This window comes from Pseudochaenichthys georgianus, chromosome 17, assembly GCF_902827115.2.
Source record: "Pseudochaenichthys georgianus chromosome 17, fPseGeo1.2, whole genome shotgun sequence".
Classification (NCBI taxonomy): Eukaryota; Metazoa; Chordata; class Actinopteri; order Perciformes; family Channichthyidae; genus Pseudochaenichthys; species Pseudochaenichthys georgianus.
Window position 1 is genome coordinate 620,073 of NC_047519.1, and position 18,120 is coordinate 638,192.

Here is an 18,120-nt window from a genome sequence, read left to right on the forward strand (position 1 = left end):
TCCGTCACTGCATCGAGACCGAATCGTCCGCATCGCAATGCATCGTAGAAACGATTATTTTCAACACCCCTAGTTAGTAACGTGTCTTTATTTACAGTACAGAGCGCCTTTCATGCAAGATGCAAAGTGCTTTAAGAGTAAGACAGACTATGAACTCCAAAGGGGACATAACAACAGAAAGCAGCCCCCCCTGTGTAATACCTTCGGCCCTTCTGTGATGAAATGAAAGGCCAGGTGATGTAAAGCCGTGTTAACCATTGAAAGCACCGGTAACCGGTAACCGGTGCCGTGATGCCAGCACAGGGGAAATGTGATCCCTATTTTGGGTTTGTACAAATCCTGGCCGCAGCGTTCTGAATTAATTGCAATTTCTTTAAAGATTTTGAAGACCAGTAAAAAGAGAACTTCAGGAGCATTCTGAGTTAAAAATGGTCTGATCCTGGCAATGTTCCAAAGGTGGAAAAGTGTTAGCAACCTTGTTAAAACGGCTTAACAAATGTATATCACAAACTAAAATGACCCTAGATTGGTATCTTGTGTTACTGTCTTGCTATTTGTACGATATGTCAGGACCCCCTTCGAAAACAATATGTTTATCTCAAGGGGTGTATTCTAAATAAATACATTTCAGGTCAATCACATGCAGCACCTCAGAATGCAGAATGTAAATAATACATGGCAGCAGACTTATTTTCATTTATTTACATGATTTGTGTATGACAGTGCTGATTTATAAAACAGATGGAAAGTCAAGGGGAACACAAAAGAATACCAGCTGTGGTGTTAAACTCACTTTCTGCAAAGCAGTTTACTTTGTTAATATACAAGTATCCATTAAAGCCAATAATAAGTGGTTATTGAAATATGAAAGAAACATGAATGTTCTGATCAATCAGATAAAAGACTGATTGTTTTCGCACCAATTTCTGTAAAACTTCAATAATTGAAGTTGGCAAAAGTGTTCATTTCAAAGGCCACCGTGTTATCAATGTATTTCCCAACAGTGAAGGGGATCTGACAGTTTAACATGTTCTGCACTTATTTCTGGATGTTGATTTGTCGGATCTCGTCCACTCTGTTGTGGTGCAGCTGGAAGGCGGGGGTGACCCAGCTCCCGCACGAACACCGATCCCCACACCAGCTGAACGAGCCCAGCTTAGAGCTGCACTTAGGACACAGCAGCTACACACACACACACACACGCGCACACACACACACACACACACACACACACAAACACTTGTCAAATAAAACCGTGCACTACATGCTGTTCACTGTTTGCTACTGGATGCTGCTTCCCCACCTGTTTATGTTGATTTACTTTTATGATGCTGCTACTTGTGTTCTATACCTTGGATGTGTGCTTATTAGATATTTTTATTTTGTATGTGTCTCTTTATTTAATAAGTTGGACTACTCTTTTTATGTTGCCTTTATCTGCAAAGTCCCTGCTGTGGGACAAATACAACATTCCAGATGTTTCTGTTATCTGAAAAGCGCACTGGGCGGATCTGTGCCATGTTCTATACTGAAGGAACAACTAAACGTTAAAGAATTAAGATCACATTTCCAAATGAAGCTCCTCTGATGAGAACTGAAACTTGATAAATGAGTTTAATAAAGTGTGTGTGTGTGTGTGTGTGTGTGTGTGTGTGTGTGTGTGTGTGTGTGTGTGTGTGTGTGTGTGTGTGTGTGTGTGTGGTGTGTGTGTGTGTGTGTGTGTGTGTGTGTGTGTGTGTGTGTGTGTGTGTGTGTGTGTGTGTGTGTGTGTGTGTGTGTGTGTGTGTGTGTGTGTGTGTGTGTGTGTGTGTGTGTGTGTGTGTGTGTGTGTGTGTGATTACCTGTCCATCCATCACTCCAACCAGAGCCGGTTCCATCCACTGCACGGGTTCTATGAAGTAGGACGTACACTGCACGTCTCCTAGAAACAGAAACATTTATGTCAATATATCTTAAAGCTGTGCAACCTTCACAAAGGCTGCAGAACATCAAATCCAGTTCAAATATTAGCTCAGCTTTAAAGACGACATGGATAAGAAGTTGTCAGAGTTCTACAATAAAAAGATAAACACCTAAAGTTGTGCTAGTTTTGAGATGAAGTTATAATTCCACGACGACTAGGAAAGCTCTGCTGATGAGGATCAGGAGATGAGGATCGGGAGGTGAGGATCGGGAGGTGAGGATCGGGAGATGAGGATCGGGAGGTGAGGATCGGGAGATGAGGATCGGGAGGTGAGGATCGGGAGGTGAGGATCGGGAGATGAGGATCGGGAGGTGAGGATCGGGAGATGAGGATCGGGAGGTGAGGATCGGGAGGTGAGGATCGGGGGATGAGGATCAGGAGGTGAGGATCGGGAGATGAGGATCGGGAGGTGAGGATAGGGAGATGAGGATCGGGAGATGAGGATCGGGAGGTGAGGTGAGGATCGGGAGATGAGGATCAGGAGGTGAGGATCGGGAGATGAGGATCAGGAGGTGAGGATCGGGAGGTGAGGATCGGGAGATGAGGATCGGGAGATGAGGATCGGGAGGTGAGGTGAGGATCGGGAGATGAGGATCAGGAGGTGAGGATCGGGAGATGAGGATCAGGAGGTGAGGATCGGGAGGTGAGGATCGGGAGATGAGGATCGGGAGGTGAGGATCGGGAGGTGAGGATCGGGAGGTGAGGATCGGGAGGTGAGGATCGGGAGATGAGGATCGGGAGGTGAGGATCGGGAGATGAGGATCGGGAGATGAGGATCGGGAGGTGAGGTGAGGATCGGGAGATGAGGATCAGGAGGTGAGGATCGGGAGATGAGGATCAGGAGGTGAGGATCGGGAGGTGAGGATCGGGAGATGAGGATCGGGAGGTGAGGTGAGGATCGGGAGATGAGGATCAGGAGGTGAGGATCGGGAGATGAGGATCAGGAGGTGAGGATCGGGAGGTGAGGATCGGGAGATGAGGATCGGGAGGTGAGGAGGTGAGGATCGGGAGGTGAGGATCGGGAGGTGAGGATCGGGAGGTGAGGATCGGGAGGTGAGGATCGGGAGGTGAGGATCGGGAGATGAGGATCGGGAGGTGAGGATCGGGAGGTGAGGATCGGGAGGTGAGGAGGTGAGGATCGGGAGGGTGAGGATCGGGAGGTGAGGATCGGGAGGTGAGGATCGGGAGGTGAGGATCGGGAGGTGAGGATCGGGAGGTGAGGATCGGGAGGTGAGGATCGGGAGGTGAGGATCGGGAGGTGAGGATCGGGAGATGAGGATCGGGAGGTGAGGATCGGGAGGTGAGGATCGGGAGGTGAGGATCGGGAGGTGAGGAGGTGAGGATCGGGAGGTGAGGATCGGGAGGTGAGGAGGTGAGGATCGGGAGGTGAGGATCGGGAGGTGAGGATCGGGAGATGAGGATCGGGAGGTGAGGATCGGGAGGTGAGGATCGGGAGGTGAGGATCGGGAGGTGAGGATCGGGAGGTGAGGATCGGGAGGTGAGGATCGGGAGATGAGGATCGGGAGGTGAGGATCGGGAGGTGAGGATCGGGAGGTGAGGATCGGGAGGTGAGGATCGGGAGATGAGGATCGGGAGACGACTGACAGCAGCTTCAGAACAGCTGCTCAATGTTTTGTGAGACTTGATTTGTATTGTCTAACAGCAGTCCAATGTGTTTTGATGTATTTTGGGAACTGTATTGGCTGGTCATGCTGGATGCAGAACAGGATGCATGGTGTTGCCATGGTTTCAGCTGTGGGCCTCCATCAGTCTACAACTTGAGCTCTGTTCCATATTAGGTATTGTTTGAAAAAGTGAGCTCTTAGAAAATAAGTTTGATCTTACACATGGTTTTAAGCAAACTTTAAACTGTGATGATATGTTCTAAAGTTAAATCTGAATCCGTGTTATTACCAAGTGGGTTTATACATACGACCAATTTGCTTTTGTGTAAATGGAGTACACAAAAACACGGAGAGAAGAGTGTGTTTTTTTTATAGGAATGAGCAATGAGCAAAATATAGTACTATTATAAAAGCTGTTTTAATAAAGACTAGAGGTGTTGTGGAGCCAACGTGTGCCCAGTGGCGTTTCTATGTGTGCAAAAGTGGTGGGGCACAAACAACTTAGATGTCTATAAGCTTCTGCAGAGAGGTGCATGGCTGGTGAGGCACTGGCTCTGACTCTTCAGGTTTACACATATTATATTTTGACCTAAATCAAAATATAATATTATTTTCAAAAGCTTTTTTTGTCTGATGCTTCAATTAATTTTAAACAGACAGTTCAACAGAAGGATACCCAACTAATGTAATTTTATCATTTAAATATTGAATTGTTCTCTCTTAGTAAGATCCCATTTTCAATACAATGGTGGTCTTACCTTGACTTGAAGATTAAGTCCATTTACCTATCCCTCTGGACAAAAATCTCTATTACTTTTTTGTAAAAGTCCTCCTTATCTTCTTGTAGTTTCAAAAGTCTATCATAAATCTAATCTAATGGATAGATTTATGATTCGAAAATTATAAAAGTAGGGTAGACATGTGGATATTATCCGGCTGAACAAAACGTGCATTTATCTAACAGCTACGTTTCCCACAGATCTTATTTTGAGCTATTTTCTAATTTCCTACGGAGAAATCTCGTTGCTTTTAGGTCGAGGGAAGCCATGCGCAGCTTACTTCCTGGTTTTAGGACGCGTCTCTCTCTCCTCTTCACCTCCTCTTCACACACCACACTTTTCGCGGCACACGTACTTACAGCCAATCAGCTCTGAATGATGTGAGATGACGTATGGTGGGGATGGCAGCTCTTTGCCCCTATGGTCATTATTTTTTGCCACACACATTAAATAGGAAAATACTCTGAGCATGCGCAGTGTAGTTTTTACAGTCACCGTTCACTTAGACAGAGAGAGGGAGGGGCAGGATCGGGTTTTGTCCCACATGGCTCTAAACCAGGGGTGGGGAACCTTTTTCCTCTCAAGGGCCATTTCAATTTTTACAACATCCTTCGAGGGCCATACAAATTATTGAACTCAACGTCTGCTTAAAAAACTAAAATCACAGCCCATTGATTTGGCCTTTCTTTCATGCTGTGCAAAGAAAAAGCAACCTCTTAATCCAGATATTTGACCATGACCCGCGCATGCATGCACCGTGGACACAAGATGTGTGCAAATGTATTTAGTTTCATATCCATGTGGACATGATTTAAGTGGGGGGGGGGGGGGGGATCTAATCTCATCTAGGGGGGTTTGGGGGCATGCACCACCAGGAAGATTTGTTTTGAATGTTGAAGTTGAAAGCATCAATCTGGTGCACTTTGAGAGTAAAATTAATAGATCTATGGATACATCTCTCAACACCCACATGAAACAGAACTGTAAGCAGATCTTTTTCTTTATGGATATTTTACAAATCACTCTCCTTTTAAACTGTATTCTTGTTTAATAATAACTTTTTTTTACTGTCATATAGTATTTTATACCTGTTTACTTTATTCTCTTGTTTTTTGATAAGTATAATGGTCATATAAAGATGTGCCTTTACCTCACTGGTTGGAGAGAAAGCTTCTTATATTCGTTAGCATAGCTACCAGATGCTAATAACAACAAAGTTATTGACTGTATGACAGATGAGCAGATCGCCACTGGGCTCTCAACTAAAGACACAGCCACGCAAAAACTGCGGCATGTGTATGGCTCCTTATGGTTACTGCAATTTGTGAAGTCCCGGCCCGGAGCCGCGTTCTGGTGCTCTCCGTTAGAACTAAACCCGTCAGACGAGACACATACCACGTGATGACACCTTAGGCTCGTGTTGTGTTCAAGGACCCTGACCTTGGCCAGGAAAAACAGGCACTCGCTTGTTTAATTATTCTGCGGTCTAGATTTCTTTTCTTTTTTGCGTGTGTTTATAAATTACCTCGAGGGCCGTACCAAATGGTCTCGCGGGCCGTATACGGCCCGGAGGCCGGAGGTTCCCCACCCCTGCTCTAAACAAACAGCTCAAGGCACACACTGTAGACACTAATTAGAAGAGCACAGACTAAAACAGCAATGTACAGACGAATCAGATGATTAAACATGATCTTAAAATATATTTTATATATTTTTTTATTTATTTTTTTGCATTTTGTTGTAATCATTATTTTTATACTTTCTGCTGACACTAGGTGGGGCTGTGCCCCTAATGACCAGTCGCCACTGCGTGTGCCACTGCGTGTGCCACTGCGTGTGCCACTGCGTGTGCCACACGTTCCCAGGCTGGTGCAGGATGCACAGCACAAACACATCCAGAGATCCATCGCATGCAAAGGACTTCATTGTATTATCTCTAAGTTGGAATAAGGACATCTTTATTTTCAGCATGCACCCTTCCCTTTCTCCCTACCTCTGTGCGCCCCCCAGGCGTCATGGTGCGTACTCCTCAGTGGTGGAAGAAGTATTCAGATGCTTTACTTGAGTACAAGTACCATTCATTTATTGTAAAGTCCTGCATTCAAAATCTTACTCAAGTCAAAGTACAAATCTTTATCAGCAAAATGTACTTAAAGTATAACAAATAAAAGTACCTTTATGTGTGTATATAGTTATATATTTATACATGTCACATTTCTAGATAATATTGTTTCATCAAGTAGCATTTTACTGACAAAGTTCTGATTGACTTTTATAAAAGAAATAAAGAAATGTGACTAATTACATTTTTAGAGAAGCGTTTTGTTAAAAGTAGCTAATGCTGTTTAATAAATTAAGTGGAGTACAATTACATTATTTCCCTTTAAAATGTTCTGGAGTAGAAGTATTAAGTTGCATAAAATGTAAAGTACAAGTACGTCAACATTTGTATTGAAAGGTCCCATGTCATGTCGTTGTTCTGCATGTAGACGGTCTGCAGAGTCACAAACCCTCAAAGTGCACCCTGTAGGGAGTAAAGCTCTAACACAGAGAAGACCTGTCTGCTGCCCCAGAACCCCTCGTTGGACATTTCTCTTTTTCCATTGTTTTCTTCCTGGGCACTCTGACGTGGGGATACCCAGTAGCCACGCCCAGAGCTATGGCCGCACCCTCTGCCAGCCTTTCACGAAACAAAGCTTCCCAAACCCTTTCAGTGATTCATGCCGGATATGTACAGCGTAGGGCAGGCATCCTCAAAGTACAGACTCCGGATCCGGACCGAACCACAACTGTCTCTGGACTCTGAGCAAATTATACTTTTCATATGTATTATCTGTATTATCTGTGTTATCTGTGTTATCTGCGAGACATCGCCACAACGCAACGAGTCAAAATGATCCGCTATGTCCATAGACTGCAAACAGCGCTCATCGGACATTTATGAGAGAAAGTCTCTAATGTCCGAGTGCAAGTGAATGCAGCACAAGATGCACGTCATGTAACCCCTCCCCCGGTCCTGGCGCGAGCGTGGACATATGATTGGCGGCGATTTCATTTGAACGGGACGGCGCAAAACGAGAAGCATTCGGACCCAAGCACTGAAGGAATGAGGTACTTGCGGTCTACAGTCACAGAGAAGAGACTGTCAGTGTGGCTGCACTCAGCATTGAATCAAAACGCACTAAAGCTGTTGATCTGAATACGTTTGTGAGGCGTGTTGCTGAACAAAATGGTAATCGCCGCATTCAGCTGCAATACACGTCAACTTGATGCTCTGCTCACGGATGAGATGATGACCTTACGTGTAAATATATTTTTTTCTTTGAGGGGGTCTGCCCCCCAAAAACTGTTTAAGTCCTGAGAAAGTCAAATAAGACGTTGTGTAAAACTACACTGCCCAGCCAAACAAAAGTAACCTCTTTGATTTAACTAGCCAGTAGGTAAGGACATTCCACTGGGTATTAACTGAAGTATAAAGAATGCATGCCTGAAGTGATGGAGACCATGTTGAAGGCAAACACAAAGAGGAAATAACAGGTCAGATCAAGCAATCCCCCTCTCAGATTCCACAGCAACCAGAAGAACATACATACTGGCTGGTGATTTGATTCATCAGCTTTGTGATGGAATAAAAAGGGGGGGGGCAGGAGCTCCAACAAGGCGTGTAGGACAGAGAGTGAATACACAGACTGTACAGAGATGCTGTGAGAAACCAATGTGAGTTTGGAACATTGAACAATGTGAATCTATTCTAGTCGACTCAACAATGGAATTATGATCAGTAGAAATGGCCATGACATGGGACCTTTAAGTGCAGTACTTGAGTAGATGTACTTAGTTACTTACTCTGGTATGCTGTGGGTGTCAGTGCGTTGTGTTCTTACCACTGCAGTTACTAGACTTCCTGTAACCGAAGGCCTGCGCTCCTCCTCCTCCTCCTCCTCCTCCTCCTCCTCCTCCTCCTCCTCCTCCTCCCACAGAGTGACTGAGCACACTGGAGCCACGGAACAGAGCCCTCCTGCAGAGCAGCAGCAGGGAGTAGGATTAGCTTTCATTCAGCAGTAGCGAGAACAACATCTTATGAAATGGTTTATTCTGAAATGACTTCACAATTCCTGCAGTCAGCAACAGGTGTTTTCCTGTCGCTGGCATCAGGAAGAAAATGGTAGAGTCTGAAGCTTGCTACTTGAAGACCTTTCACTTCCCCATATGACATGCAATCAGCTTCTAACATGTGTCCAGCTGTCACCTGCACTTCCTGCAGCGATAGGACACTTCAGAGGAGCTGCAGTGGGCGGGGTCAGCGGCAAACAGCTCCCTGGGAATGTGCCGCATCTCTGCTCACACACACACACACACACATTCACATACATAAACAGAAAGCGTTGGAAATCAATTCATTAGAGTCCATGTAGCGATAAATATGATCTGCTCATGGTTTAATCACAATAAACATTGCACAGTTGTGCTCTGTGTGTGTGTGTGTGTGTGTGTGTGTGTGTGTGTGTGTGTGTGTGTGTGTGTGTGTGTGTGTGTGTGTGTGTGTGTGTGTGTGTGTGTGTGTGTGTGTGTGTGTGTGTGTGTCTGCATGTGTGTGTGTGTGTGTGTGTGTGTGTGTCTGCATGTGTGTGTGTGTGTGTGTGTGTGTGTGGTGTGTGTGTGTGTGTGTGTGTGTGTGTGTGTGTGTGTGTGTGTGTGTGTGTGTGTGTGTGTGTGTGTGTGTGTGTGTGTGTGTGTGTGTGTGTGTGTGTGTGTGTGTGTGTGTGTTTACCAGGGTACTTCTCGGTGATCTTGCTCAGTCTGTACTGTTTGTACCGAGGACTGGAGGTGTCCACTTCACAGTGCAGAGCCTCGTACAGACACAGTTGCTTCTCAAAGCCGCTGTTCACCCTGCAACACACCAGCAGCTGTCAATCATCTGCCCTGGAACTTATTATAATATCCATACTGGTCAGATTAGGGCTGCACGAGATATCGTGTCGTGATGATAATCGCGATATGCACATGCGCGATATTCACATCGCGTGGACGTGCACTTTTTTTTTTAGGACGTGCGATATTAAGTAGGCACATTAACTCAAATACGTCATGTTACAATTATTTTGCTGCTTGCTACAAAAGGAAAACGTGCGCGGCTCTCATGGCAGGGGGACCTGAGTGAGTGACAGGCAGGCTCTGCACGCACAGCAAACCACAACCAAATCTCCAAAGCAGACGACCCGGTGATTAAAGGTAAAAACACTGAATAAAGTGGTTTCATGTGTTTCTCCAGTTCGGCGCTGCTAACCGAGCTAGCTCAGCGTGTTGCTCTGATAACTTAAGATCCAGACGTCCGTGACTAAAATCCTTCATCCGGTTAAATATAGTTTAAAAAATACCAATTGTATCATTAAAGTTCAAGAAAGGATGGTTTGCGGGGAAAAAACTGTATTTTCTTCAATTCCTGTATGTTTTCATATCGCAGGGGGGGGGGGGGAATCGCAATGTCAGTTTTTTCCAATATCGTGCAGCCCTAGACAGGCTTGGAATTTCGTCATTTTAGGGGCAAGGCCATTTGGCCTTTGGTGTCACACATCTTTTTAGGGCACAAAGGCCACATGCCAGGGCACAAAGGCCACATGCCAGGGCACAAAGGCCACATGCCAGGGCACAAAGGCCACATGCCAGGCCACATGCCAGGGCGCAAAGGCCACATGCCAGGGCGCAAAGGCCACATGCCAGGGCGCAAAGGCCACATGCCAGGGCACAAAGGCCACATGCCAGGGCGCAAAGGCCACATGCCAGGGCACAAAGGCCACATGCCAGGGCGCAAAGGCCACATGCCAGGGCGCAAAGGCCACATGCCAGGGCGCAAAGGCCACATGCCAGGGCGCAAAGGCCACATGCCAGGGCGCAAAGGCCACATGCCAGGGCGCAAAGGCCACATGCCAGGGCGCAAAGGCCGCATGCCAGGGCGCAAAGGCCACATGCCAGGGCGCAAAGGCCACATGCCAGGGCGCAAAGGCCACATGCCAGGGCGCAAAGGCCGCATGCCAGGGCGCAAAGGCCGCATGCCAGGGCGCAAAGGCCACATGCCAGGGCACAAAGGCCACATGCCAGGGCACAAAGGCCATTGAGGGAAACATTTGGATTTGGAGCTTACAAATATATAACTTCACTTTTTGATAAGAAAAACACACGAATGACATGGAAAACAAATCACTTTTTTAATGTCAATAATGTCAAACATTATATCATATAGGCCTATGCCTCCTTAGTATTACCGTATATACAACGAAATACTCTACTTTGAATAATTAGTGTTTGGTATGTTTTCCATCTACTACTTCTCCCATTCGCAAATCCAAAAATCTAAAATTCTATTAATATGTAACAAATATATTCCATTTCAGAGCAGAAGAATAAGCCTTCAAGGGCCAAACTCTGCACATACATCATTTAGCAGTGCACACTGAAGTGTGTGTGTGTGTGTGTGTGTGTGTGTGTGTGTGTGTGTGTGTGTGTGTGTGTGTGTGTGTGTGTGTGTGTGTGTGTGTGTGTGTGTGTGTGTGTGTGTGTGTGTGTGTGTGTGTGTGTGTGTGCGTGCGTGTACGAGAGTCTCTTTAATCAACTCCTCACAGCTCTGTTCAGAAACTGAATACAATCGCTGCTTTAATTCTGTCTTTAGCACCTCATTCACACCAACGGTGTTTCAGGGCCGGTTCGGAGCTGGAGCTTGAAAAGCACCGGGTTTTCCTGTTCACACCGCAGCGGAGCAGCCTCTTAGCTCCAGAATCCGGTTAATTTCGAGCACCAAAAAATTGTCCGGCCAGAGCAAAAGCACCGCATGCGTCACGCTTACGTCGAGGCGGGGGCGGGATCAACTCCTGAACAACAACAACAAGCCCGCGTTTTATCCAGTTTGTACACAACGATGGAGAAACGTAACAAGCAGCAGTGGTCCACTGAAGAGACCAGCTACCTGCTGGGAATCTGGTCTTCCGAAGAGGTACAGAGGAAGCTGGAGCACAGTCGACCATTGTTGTTGTTGTCGGTGTCAGCTGTGAGGGGTTTCCGCGCGGTTTGGCTTTATGAAGCAGGAACGCAAACGGTTACGTCATGATGCAAACGATGACGCAATGACGCAGCACCAGTCGGACTCTGGGCGGTGTGAAAAGAGCCGGAGCTAAACCGAAGAACCGGTTCTGAACCTGAGAAGCTCTAGCACGGAGCTTGAACCGGAGTTGCGGTGGTGTGAATGAGGTATAGGACGTTGTTGTGGGTGTGGACGGAGCAGCTGCAGGTTAGTTTAGCCTGAGTGATCCATTCAGAAAACACGCATTTTAAAAGCTTTTCTCTGCCGTCTGTCTGCAGACTTGTCAAAGCATTCATTCATGTTTTGTACTAACCGGTATCAGTATGTAGTTACTTCAGCATCATTTTGAAACGTGTCTTACAATTAAATCACAGTAAAATAGGTTAATTTTGTCGTAGTTGGTTTCCACCACAGTATTTACATGGAAATAAGCCCCGCCCCCCTCTCCAGCGCGTTCTGTTTGAATGACCGGAGTAAACACAGCTGACAGCCGCGGTGAAACTCCAGCAGCGATTATGCGAATATTCGCATCGCGTCCGTTGTGAACACAGCATAATGCAGTTCAGAAAACACTGTTCTGTCGCTTTTAAAGAAACTTCGAGATGTTAACAGTGTGAGGGCCCAAAGGCGTACAATTATTTGTGGGGCATAACGGCCAGACAGAGGGGCTATGACGGCCATGGCCGTCGTGAAAATCCTACCCTGGCCCTAGGTCAGATCACCAACTATATATCATCCCACAAAAAAGGTTGTTAGATTGCTGCTTGACAGGAGGCACACACACACACACACACACACACACACACACACACACACACACACACACACACACACACACACACACCACACACACACACACACACACACACACACACACACAACACACACACACACACACACACACACACACACACACACTCACACACACACACACACACACACACACACACACACACACACACACACACACACACACACACACACAACACACACACACACACACACACACACACACACACACACACACACACACAACACACACACACACACACACACACACACACACACACACACACACACACTTACTGGACGTCCGGTTTGGCAGCCTTCAGTCTGAGGGAGGCCTCAGTGAAGCTCAGCTGGTGTTTCTTCATCAGGTAGGAGGTGATGATGGTGGCACTGCGACTCCTTCCGGCCTGACTGATCACAAACAGCAGCTGTTCACACGCTTTACTGACCCTCACACTCTACTGGGACCCTCTCTTTGTTGATAGTTCGTTGAAATAGCCCTATGTCTCTGGGTCTGTTTACAGTTTGTACAGCAATCAACACCCTCTGTCCGTAGAGCCTGACACACACGAGGAACATCTCCAAAAGGAAACCCCACAGTTACCGGGGGAACATGTAATACACCTCGGGAGAGAATCAGAGGATCCCTTTATCAGGACGGAAAGATGTGCAGTAGGTCAAACAGAATAGAATTACAACATAGACAATGCAAAGGCTGAACATGATAATGTGAATATACCATATATAAAAAGAAAAAAAGATGGCTCCAGGTAGATATAACTAGTAAGATATATTTTAGTAAGTAAATGCCAATAATTAGCAGGAATAACATCAATTATCAGATGGAATCTAGTAGAAAATATGTCTTTTAATATATGATGTATTTAGTATAATGTCTGTCTAAAAAACAAATCAATTAAAACGTTATTGTATGTACATATGTATGTACATACAGTACAGGCATAGGCGGAGTTTCACATTTGCGCTTGGGGGGGCAAACCTTTTTTACTGTCGTCAGTACACAGTCCCAACTATTGCGTGGGGTGCTACCGCACTGAATATGACTTTTCCACATACGAACACAACTCGTCCCGTCATGCACGCCTCATGCCCGCCGTACACACACACTTATATGGAAAGGGCGGTCTCTCCCCCAACAACAGTGCATTACATAGCTGTAAAACGTATCTAACTGTGCATTACATTACATTACATTTCATTTAGCTGACGCTTTTATCCAAAGCGACTTACAATGACCAATTACAGGGACGTTCTCCCTGGAGTAACTAAGGGCTAAGTGCCTTACTCAAGGGCACAAGTGGTGGTGTTCCAGGTGGGATTTGAACTCACAACCTTCCAATCTTCAGGCCACCTCACTATCCATTAGACCACCACTACCCCGTGCACATCTTATACTTATTTGATAACTACTATATCCCTTGGTTACTTGAACACACTACAATATTATTAACCAGTGTCCTACCTTATTCAAATATTTATATACGAAATATTTGTATTGGAACAGTTTTAGACGTAGTAATGCTGTAACATGTTTCGGCCACTAGGGGGGATGAACACTTGAGATCAGATTTGGCTGAATGTGGCCCCTGAACTAATGAGTTTTAGACCCTTACCAGTGAACGAGTGCAGCCCCTCCTCCATCCACAGCTTCCTGAATGAAGCGGAAGCAGTCGTCCATGTGACTCAGAAGGTCAGAGGACACCTCATCCAGAACATTGACCCACTTCCTGCGAAAGTTCCCATCAGCAGGAACCAGAGGGGCAGGGTCCACAGAGTCAACAGACAGGATGTGAGTGACAGCTGCGGCGGCCAATCCCTGGCTGTCATTGAGGTCCGCCACAGTGCCGATGTAGAGGCCGGGGTCCACCAGCAGCATGGCTGCAGACACACACAAACTCATGTCATGTCTTCTTTCAAAAACATATCAGGAATTTCAATCTTATTTCATTTAAAAAAACTTCACAATTATTCACGTGTTACGATATGACTAATGGTTGTTATAGCAGCTGTTATGTACTCGCACCCGAGGGAGGGTGTCCAGCCTCCAGTATTTAATAAGTAAATGTCTGTCTGTTTTTTTTACTTGTATTATTTTTGACTGACAGTCGGTAAACATTTTGGGGGGAAACTGATTTGTTAAATACAAAATGTTTCAATGCAGGGCAAACTAGTAAATATATCGAAAATATTTCAAGTAGATTTCACATTTCCTTGATAAATAAACCTTATTTCTCTACTTTCTTCAGTGTTTCCTGCGCTCCTTTGGGTCTTAGTATGGGTATTGTTATTTAAAAACTAAAAGTAGTAGAAGTAACCAAGTACATTTACTCAAGTACTGTAGGGGAGACCAGGGACAGTTGGAACACTTTTTGGGCTTTTCCACAATAAGTAAAAAAACATTTACAATAGGACAGCCATGTTGCTATATTATACATTATCAATATGTCAGCTACTGAAACAATGCATTTAAGATGCTTTTATGAAATAAGTACAGGTTGGAAAATGTATTTTTTTTTTTAACTCAACTGTTACAACTGTCCTTGTGTACAGGGACAGTTGTAGCACATGGCAGGCACGGTTGTAACATGTTAATAACGGTTGCCTTTTTTCACACGACATGACAACAAACAGGGAAAGCTGTCAAATTCTAAGGCAACAAGATTTGAATGGGGTTTCACACATCCTCCATCAAACAATGAGCAATGACCAGGATACCAGATAGCATCGTCCTCTGTGAAGGATTAACCTGTTCTCTGAGAGGTGCTTCTACCTTCATTATGTGGACCTGCCTCCTTTGAGCTGAGACCATCATATAAATCAGCTGCCTCCATCAGGGAGTCTCTCAAAAGCATCTCCTGCTCTGCTGAGAACACCTTCTTTGGTGTCCAGCAGCCTACTCTTGGGGTGTTTGTGATCCCTGACTCTCCAACCTCAGCCTCTTTGTATGGAACCGGCACAGGGTGGCATAGTACAGGGTGACATGGCATATATCCAGGGACTTTGCTACTTCCCTGAAGGATTTGCCTTTCTCAACTTCATTTGAGGCCCTCCTGCAGCAGAGCAAGTGGCACTCCCCTGTCTGTCTTCCTCTTTCTGACATTTGGCACACACACACACACACACACACACACACACACACACACACACACTTTAGGCCTACTGTACAGTATTTTATTCTGTTTATTTTTACAGGGACATTGCACACCAATCAACAATACAACTGTATGCTTGAATGAACAATTGATCATTCAAGCAAATGAGCCATCATTGTAAATGTGCCATGTCACACCCGTCCCAGGACCACCGTCGTGCTTCCGCCCCCTGTGAACCTGCCTGGTTGCTAGCTTGACCCATATTTAGCTTGTTATATCTGTAGCTTACAAAACAGTGATTTTAATAATACTAGTTTGGATTCCTAGACATTTGAACTCAAGACAGTATCCAAAAAATTCTGAAAGCTGAACCTGCTGCTCCTCACAGAGAGAAGAGGCGGTGAATGACTTTACATTGTGGATAAGGGTGGATAGCCCCCATTGTTCTGTGTGTCAAAATGGAAGACAGCCCACACACCTGTCAATCATCAAACCGTGGGTCTTATTTCATTACGTGTTGATTTCTATCAACACGTAATGTTGTATCGATGTATAGATGTACTACAGCAAAAGTATTCTCCGTCGGGACTTCCTGCAACAACACCTCGCCGTTATCTTGATTCTGATTGGCCAGAAGACATTATCAAAGATGTTCTATTGAGAAGAAGATCACTACCTGACAAAAGTTTTCAAAACCGTTTCTAGTCTTCGGTATTCTTGTTTTTGGCGTGAGAATAGTTTGGGCAGCGTGAGAGCGTGAGATTGAGGGTGAAAGCGTGTGTCACACGCCAGATGCGTGAGAGTTGGCAACCCTGAAGGCTTAATATACTATTTTTAAGAGCTCTACTTTGACTTCTTCCTCAAACATGCCGGAACAGAGCATTAACATGAGAGCTCTGCCGCTGACAGCTCTGTGTGTGTGTGTGTGTGTGTGTGTGTGTGGTGTGTGTGTGTGTGTGGTGTGTGTGTGTGTGTGTGTGTGTGTGTGTGTGTGTGTGTGTGTGTGTGTGTGTGTGTGTGTGTGTGTGTGTGAGTGAGACAGCTCTCTGAGGACGGCAGCTACTCACCTCGTTAGCCCCTCACTTGTTTAGCTTTCCCGCTCAAACGTTAATCCTAATTTTACTGAAATATTTGAACATAAAGAGTTGTGTACAAAATAATAACTCACTCCTGAACACAGAACACCGAGGAAACTACAACAACAACAAACGTGTGGTTGTTACTGCGGGGGTTTGGTGCGTCTTTCAGAGTGTCCGGAAGGAAACGCACAGGACAGCTCCTTAGTTCCGGTGTAACACCACATTCTGTAACCTATCGGGTTAGTTAGTCTCACCTTTTAGTTGTTTTATTACTCGAGGGGGAGAAGCACTGAGATGTTTTACTATAGTTAAAGAAGGTATACTACCGGAGATTGTACTCAGATTATTTACTAAAGTAAACGTAGCAATACTGCAGTGTAACAATACTAAGCTACAAGTTCTGCATTCAAAATTGTACTTAGGTAAAAATAAGCATAACAAAACTTATTTTTTTACCAAAAGTAAAAGCATGGGTTCTGTTAAATGGCAATGTTAAGCACCAGGTACTTTTTGAAAATTATTTTTAATCAATTTATTTAAATGATTAATGTGTTAATCACTTTAATGTTGCACTTGGTAAAGGTGTGGTTTATTTGAATTACCTGATGCACTACTAGGTAGCTTAACCTATAATAATAATAATATCAGAATCAGAATACCTGTATTAGTCCCACAGAGGGGACATTTGCATATATATATAATGAACATCAGCATATAAATGTAGTTTTGTAAAGAAAATTGAAACATTTAGCTGGTTGGAAATAAGCGTGGCTTGTACTCATAGATTCATCTCAGTTAAAGAAATCCAGGAATAAAACATTTCTCCTCATGTTTTATTCAATAAACCCTGCATACTAATTGGCCAGCGGTCACTGTGGAAGAGGATAAATAAGGAATAGCAAACCTCGTAGTAAAAACAAAGTGTCCCAGGTTTTATTACTCAGTATTTAGTTAAAGAAAATAATACTTTTGAGAAAACATTTCAAAACAATCGTCTCACAAAATGTTCTTAATTTGAGCTCATGTGACCACAGACTGAGAGTAAACAGAAAAAGAACATCCTTACCCACAAGATAAATAAACCTCACAATTATATTGGCTTCAGCTATGAAACTAAAAAGGAAGAGAGAACAGGAAGACACCGGGAGGATGAGGTCATGTTGGCACACACTGGTCACTGTCTCATTACCAGGGTCAAGTGCTAGTGAAATGACACCTGTTAAATGCAGATCAACACACATCTGGAAACTAGAGAAAATGACACACTAACTGTCTGACTTTAAGTATTAAAAAACTATATTTACAATCACGTTAAAGACACACTTTAAACACATGTGCAGAGTCACGTCTGTCTGGCCTCCTGTTTCTCAGCATTAATTAAGTTGGTGTGTGTGTGTGTGTGTGTGTGTGTGTGTGTGTGTGTGTGGTGTGTGTGTGTGTGTGTGTGTGTGTGTGTGTGTGTGTGTGTGTGTGTGTGTGTGTGTGTGTGTGTGTGTGTGTGTGTGTGTGTGTGTGTGTGTGTGTGTGTGTGTGTGTGTGTGTGTGTGTGTGTGTGGCGTTGCATACGCCCCACACAGTCTGTACATGGTCACAATGTGGGGTGCTAATAAAGTTTTTATGAGCTGCTTTAATCTGACCATCTGACCAATCACAACACCTCACTGTGACCCCGCCCCTCCCTGAGGGCTGCCCATCAC

The 18,120-nt window shown here is 44.9% G+C and overlaps 1 protein-coding gene across 3 annotated transcripts; it reads right to left on the reverse strand.

Moving 5' to 3' along the window:
• Positions 1-682: 682 nt before the first annotated feature.
• Positions 683-16,625, reverse strand: dusp12 (dual specificity phosphatase 12). Of its 3 annotated transcripts, none has more exons than XM_034103585.2 (8): positions 16,412-16,625; positions 13,866-14,130; positions 12,529-12,642; positions 9,139-9,257; positions 8,617-8,704; positions 8,252-8,385; positions 1,842-1,921; positions 683-1,182 (listed from the first exon to the last, which is right to left on the reverse strand). In XM_034103585.2, exons 2-8 carry the CDS (start codon positions 14,126-14,128, stop codon positions 1,039-1,041), a joined length of 942 nt encoding a protein of 313 aa, XP_033959476.1. In that variant the 5' UTR covers positions 14,129-14,130; positions 16,412-16,625; the 3' UTR covers positions 683-1,038. The 3 variants fall into 3 exon arrangements, with proteins under 3 accessions (XP_033959476.1, XP_033959478.1, XP_033959477.1); XM_034103587.2 differs by having other exon boundaries at positions 16,513-16,621; XM_034103586.2 differs by lacking the exon at positions 16,412-16,625 and adding an exon at positions 15,823-15,940.
• Positions 16,626-18,120: the final 1,495 nt, after the last annotated feature.

Coding starts and splice junctions, on each gene's coding strand:
- dusp12 (XM_034103585.2), bottom strand. CDS start 14,128: ATGCTGCTGGTGGACCCCGGCCTCTACATCGGCACTGTGGCGGACCTC. Junction 12,643..13,865: donor GGGGCTGCACTCGTTCACTG/GTAAGGGTCTAA, acceptor GTTTGTGATCAG/TCAGGCCGGAAGGAGTCGCA. Junction 1,183..1,841: donor TTGGAGTGATGGATGGACAG/GTAATCACACAC, acceptor GTGTGTGTGTAG/CTGCTGTGTCCTAAGTGCAG.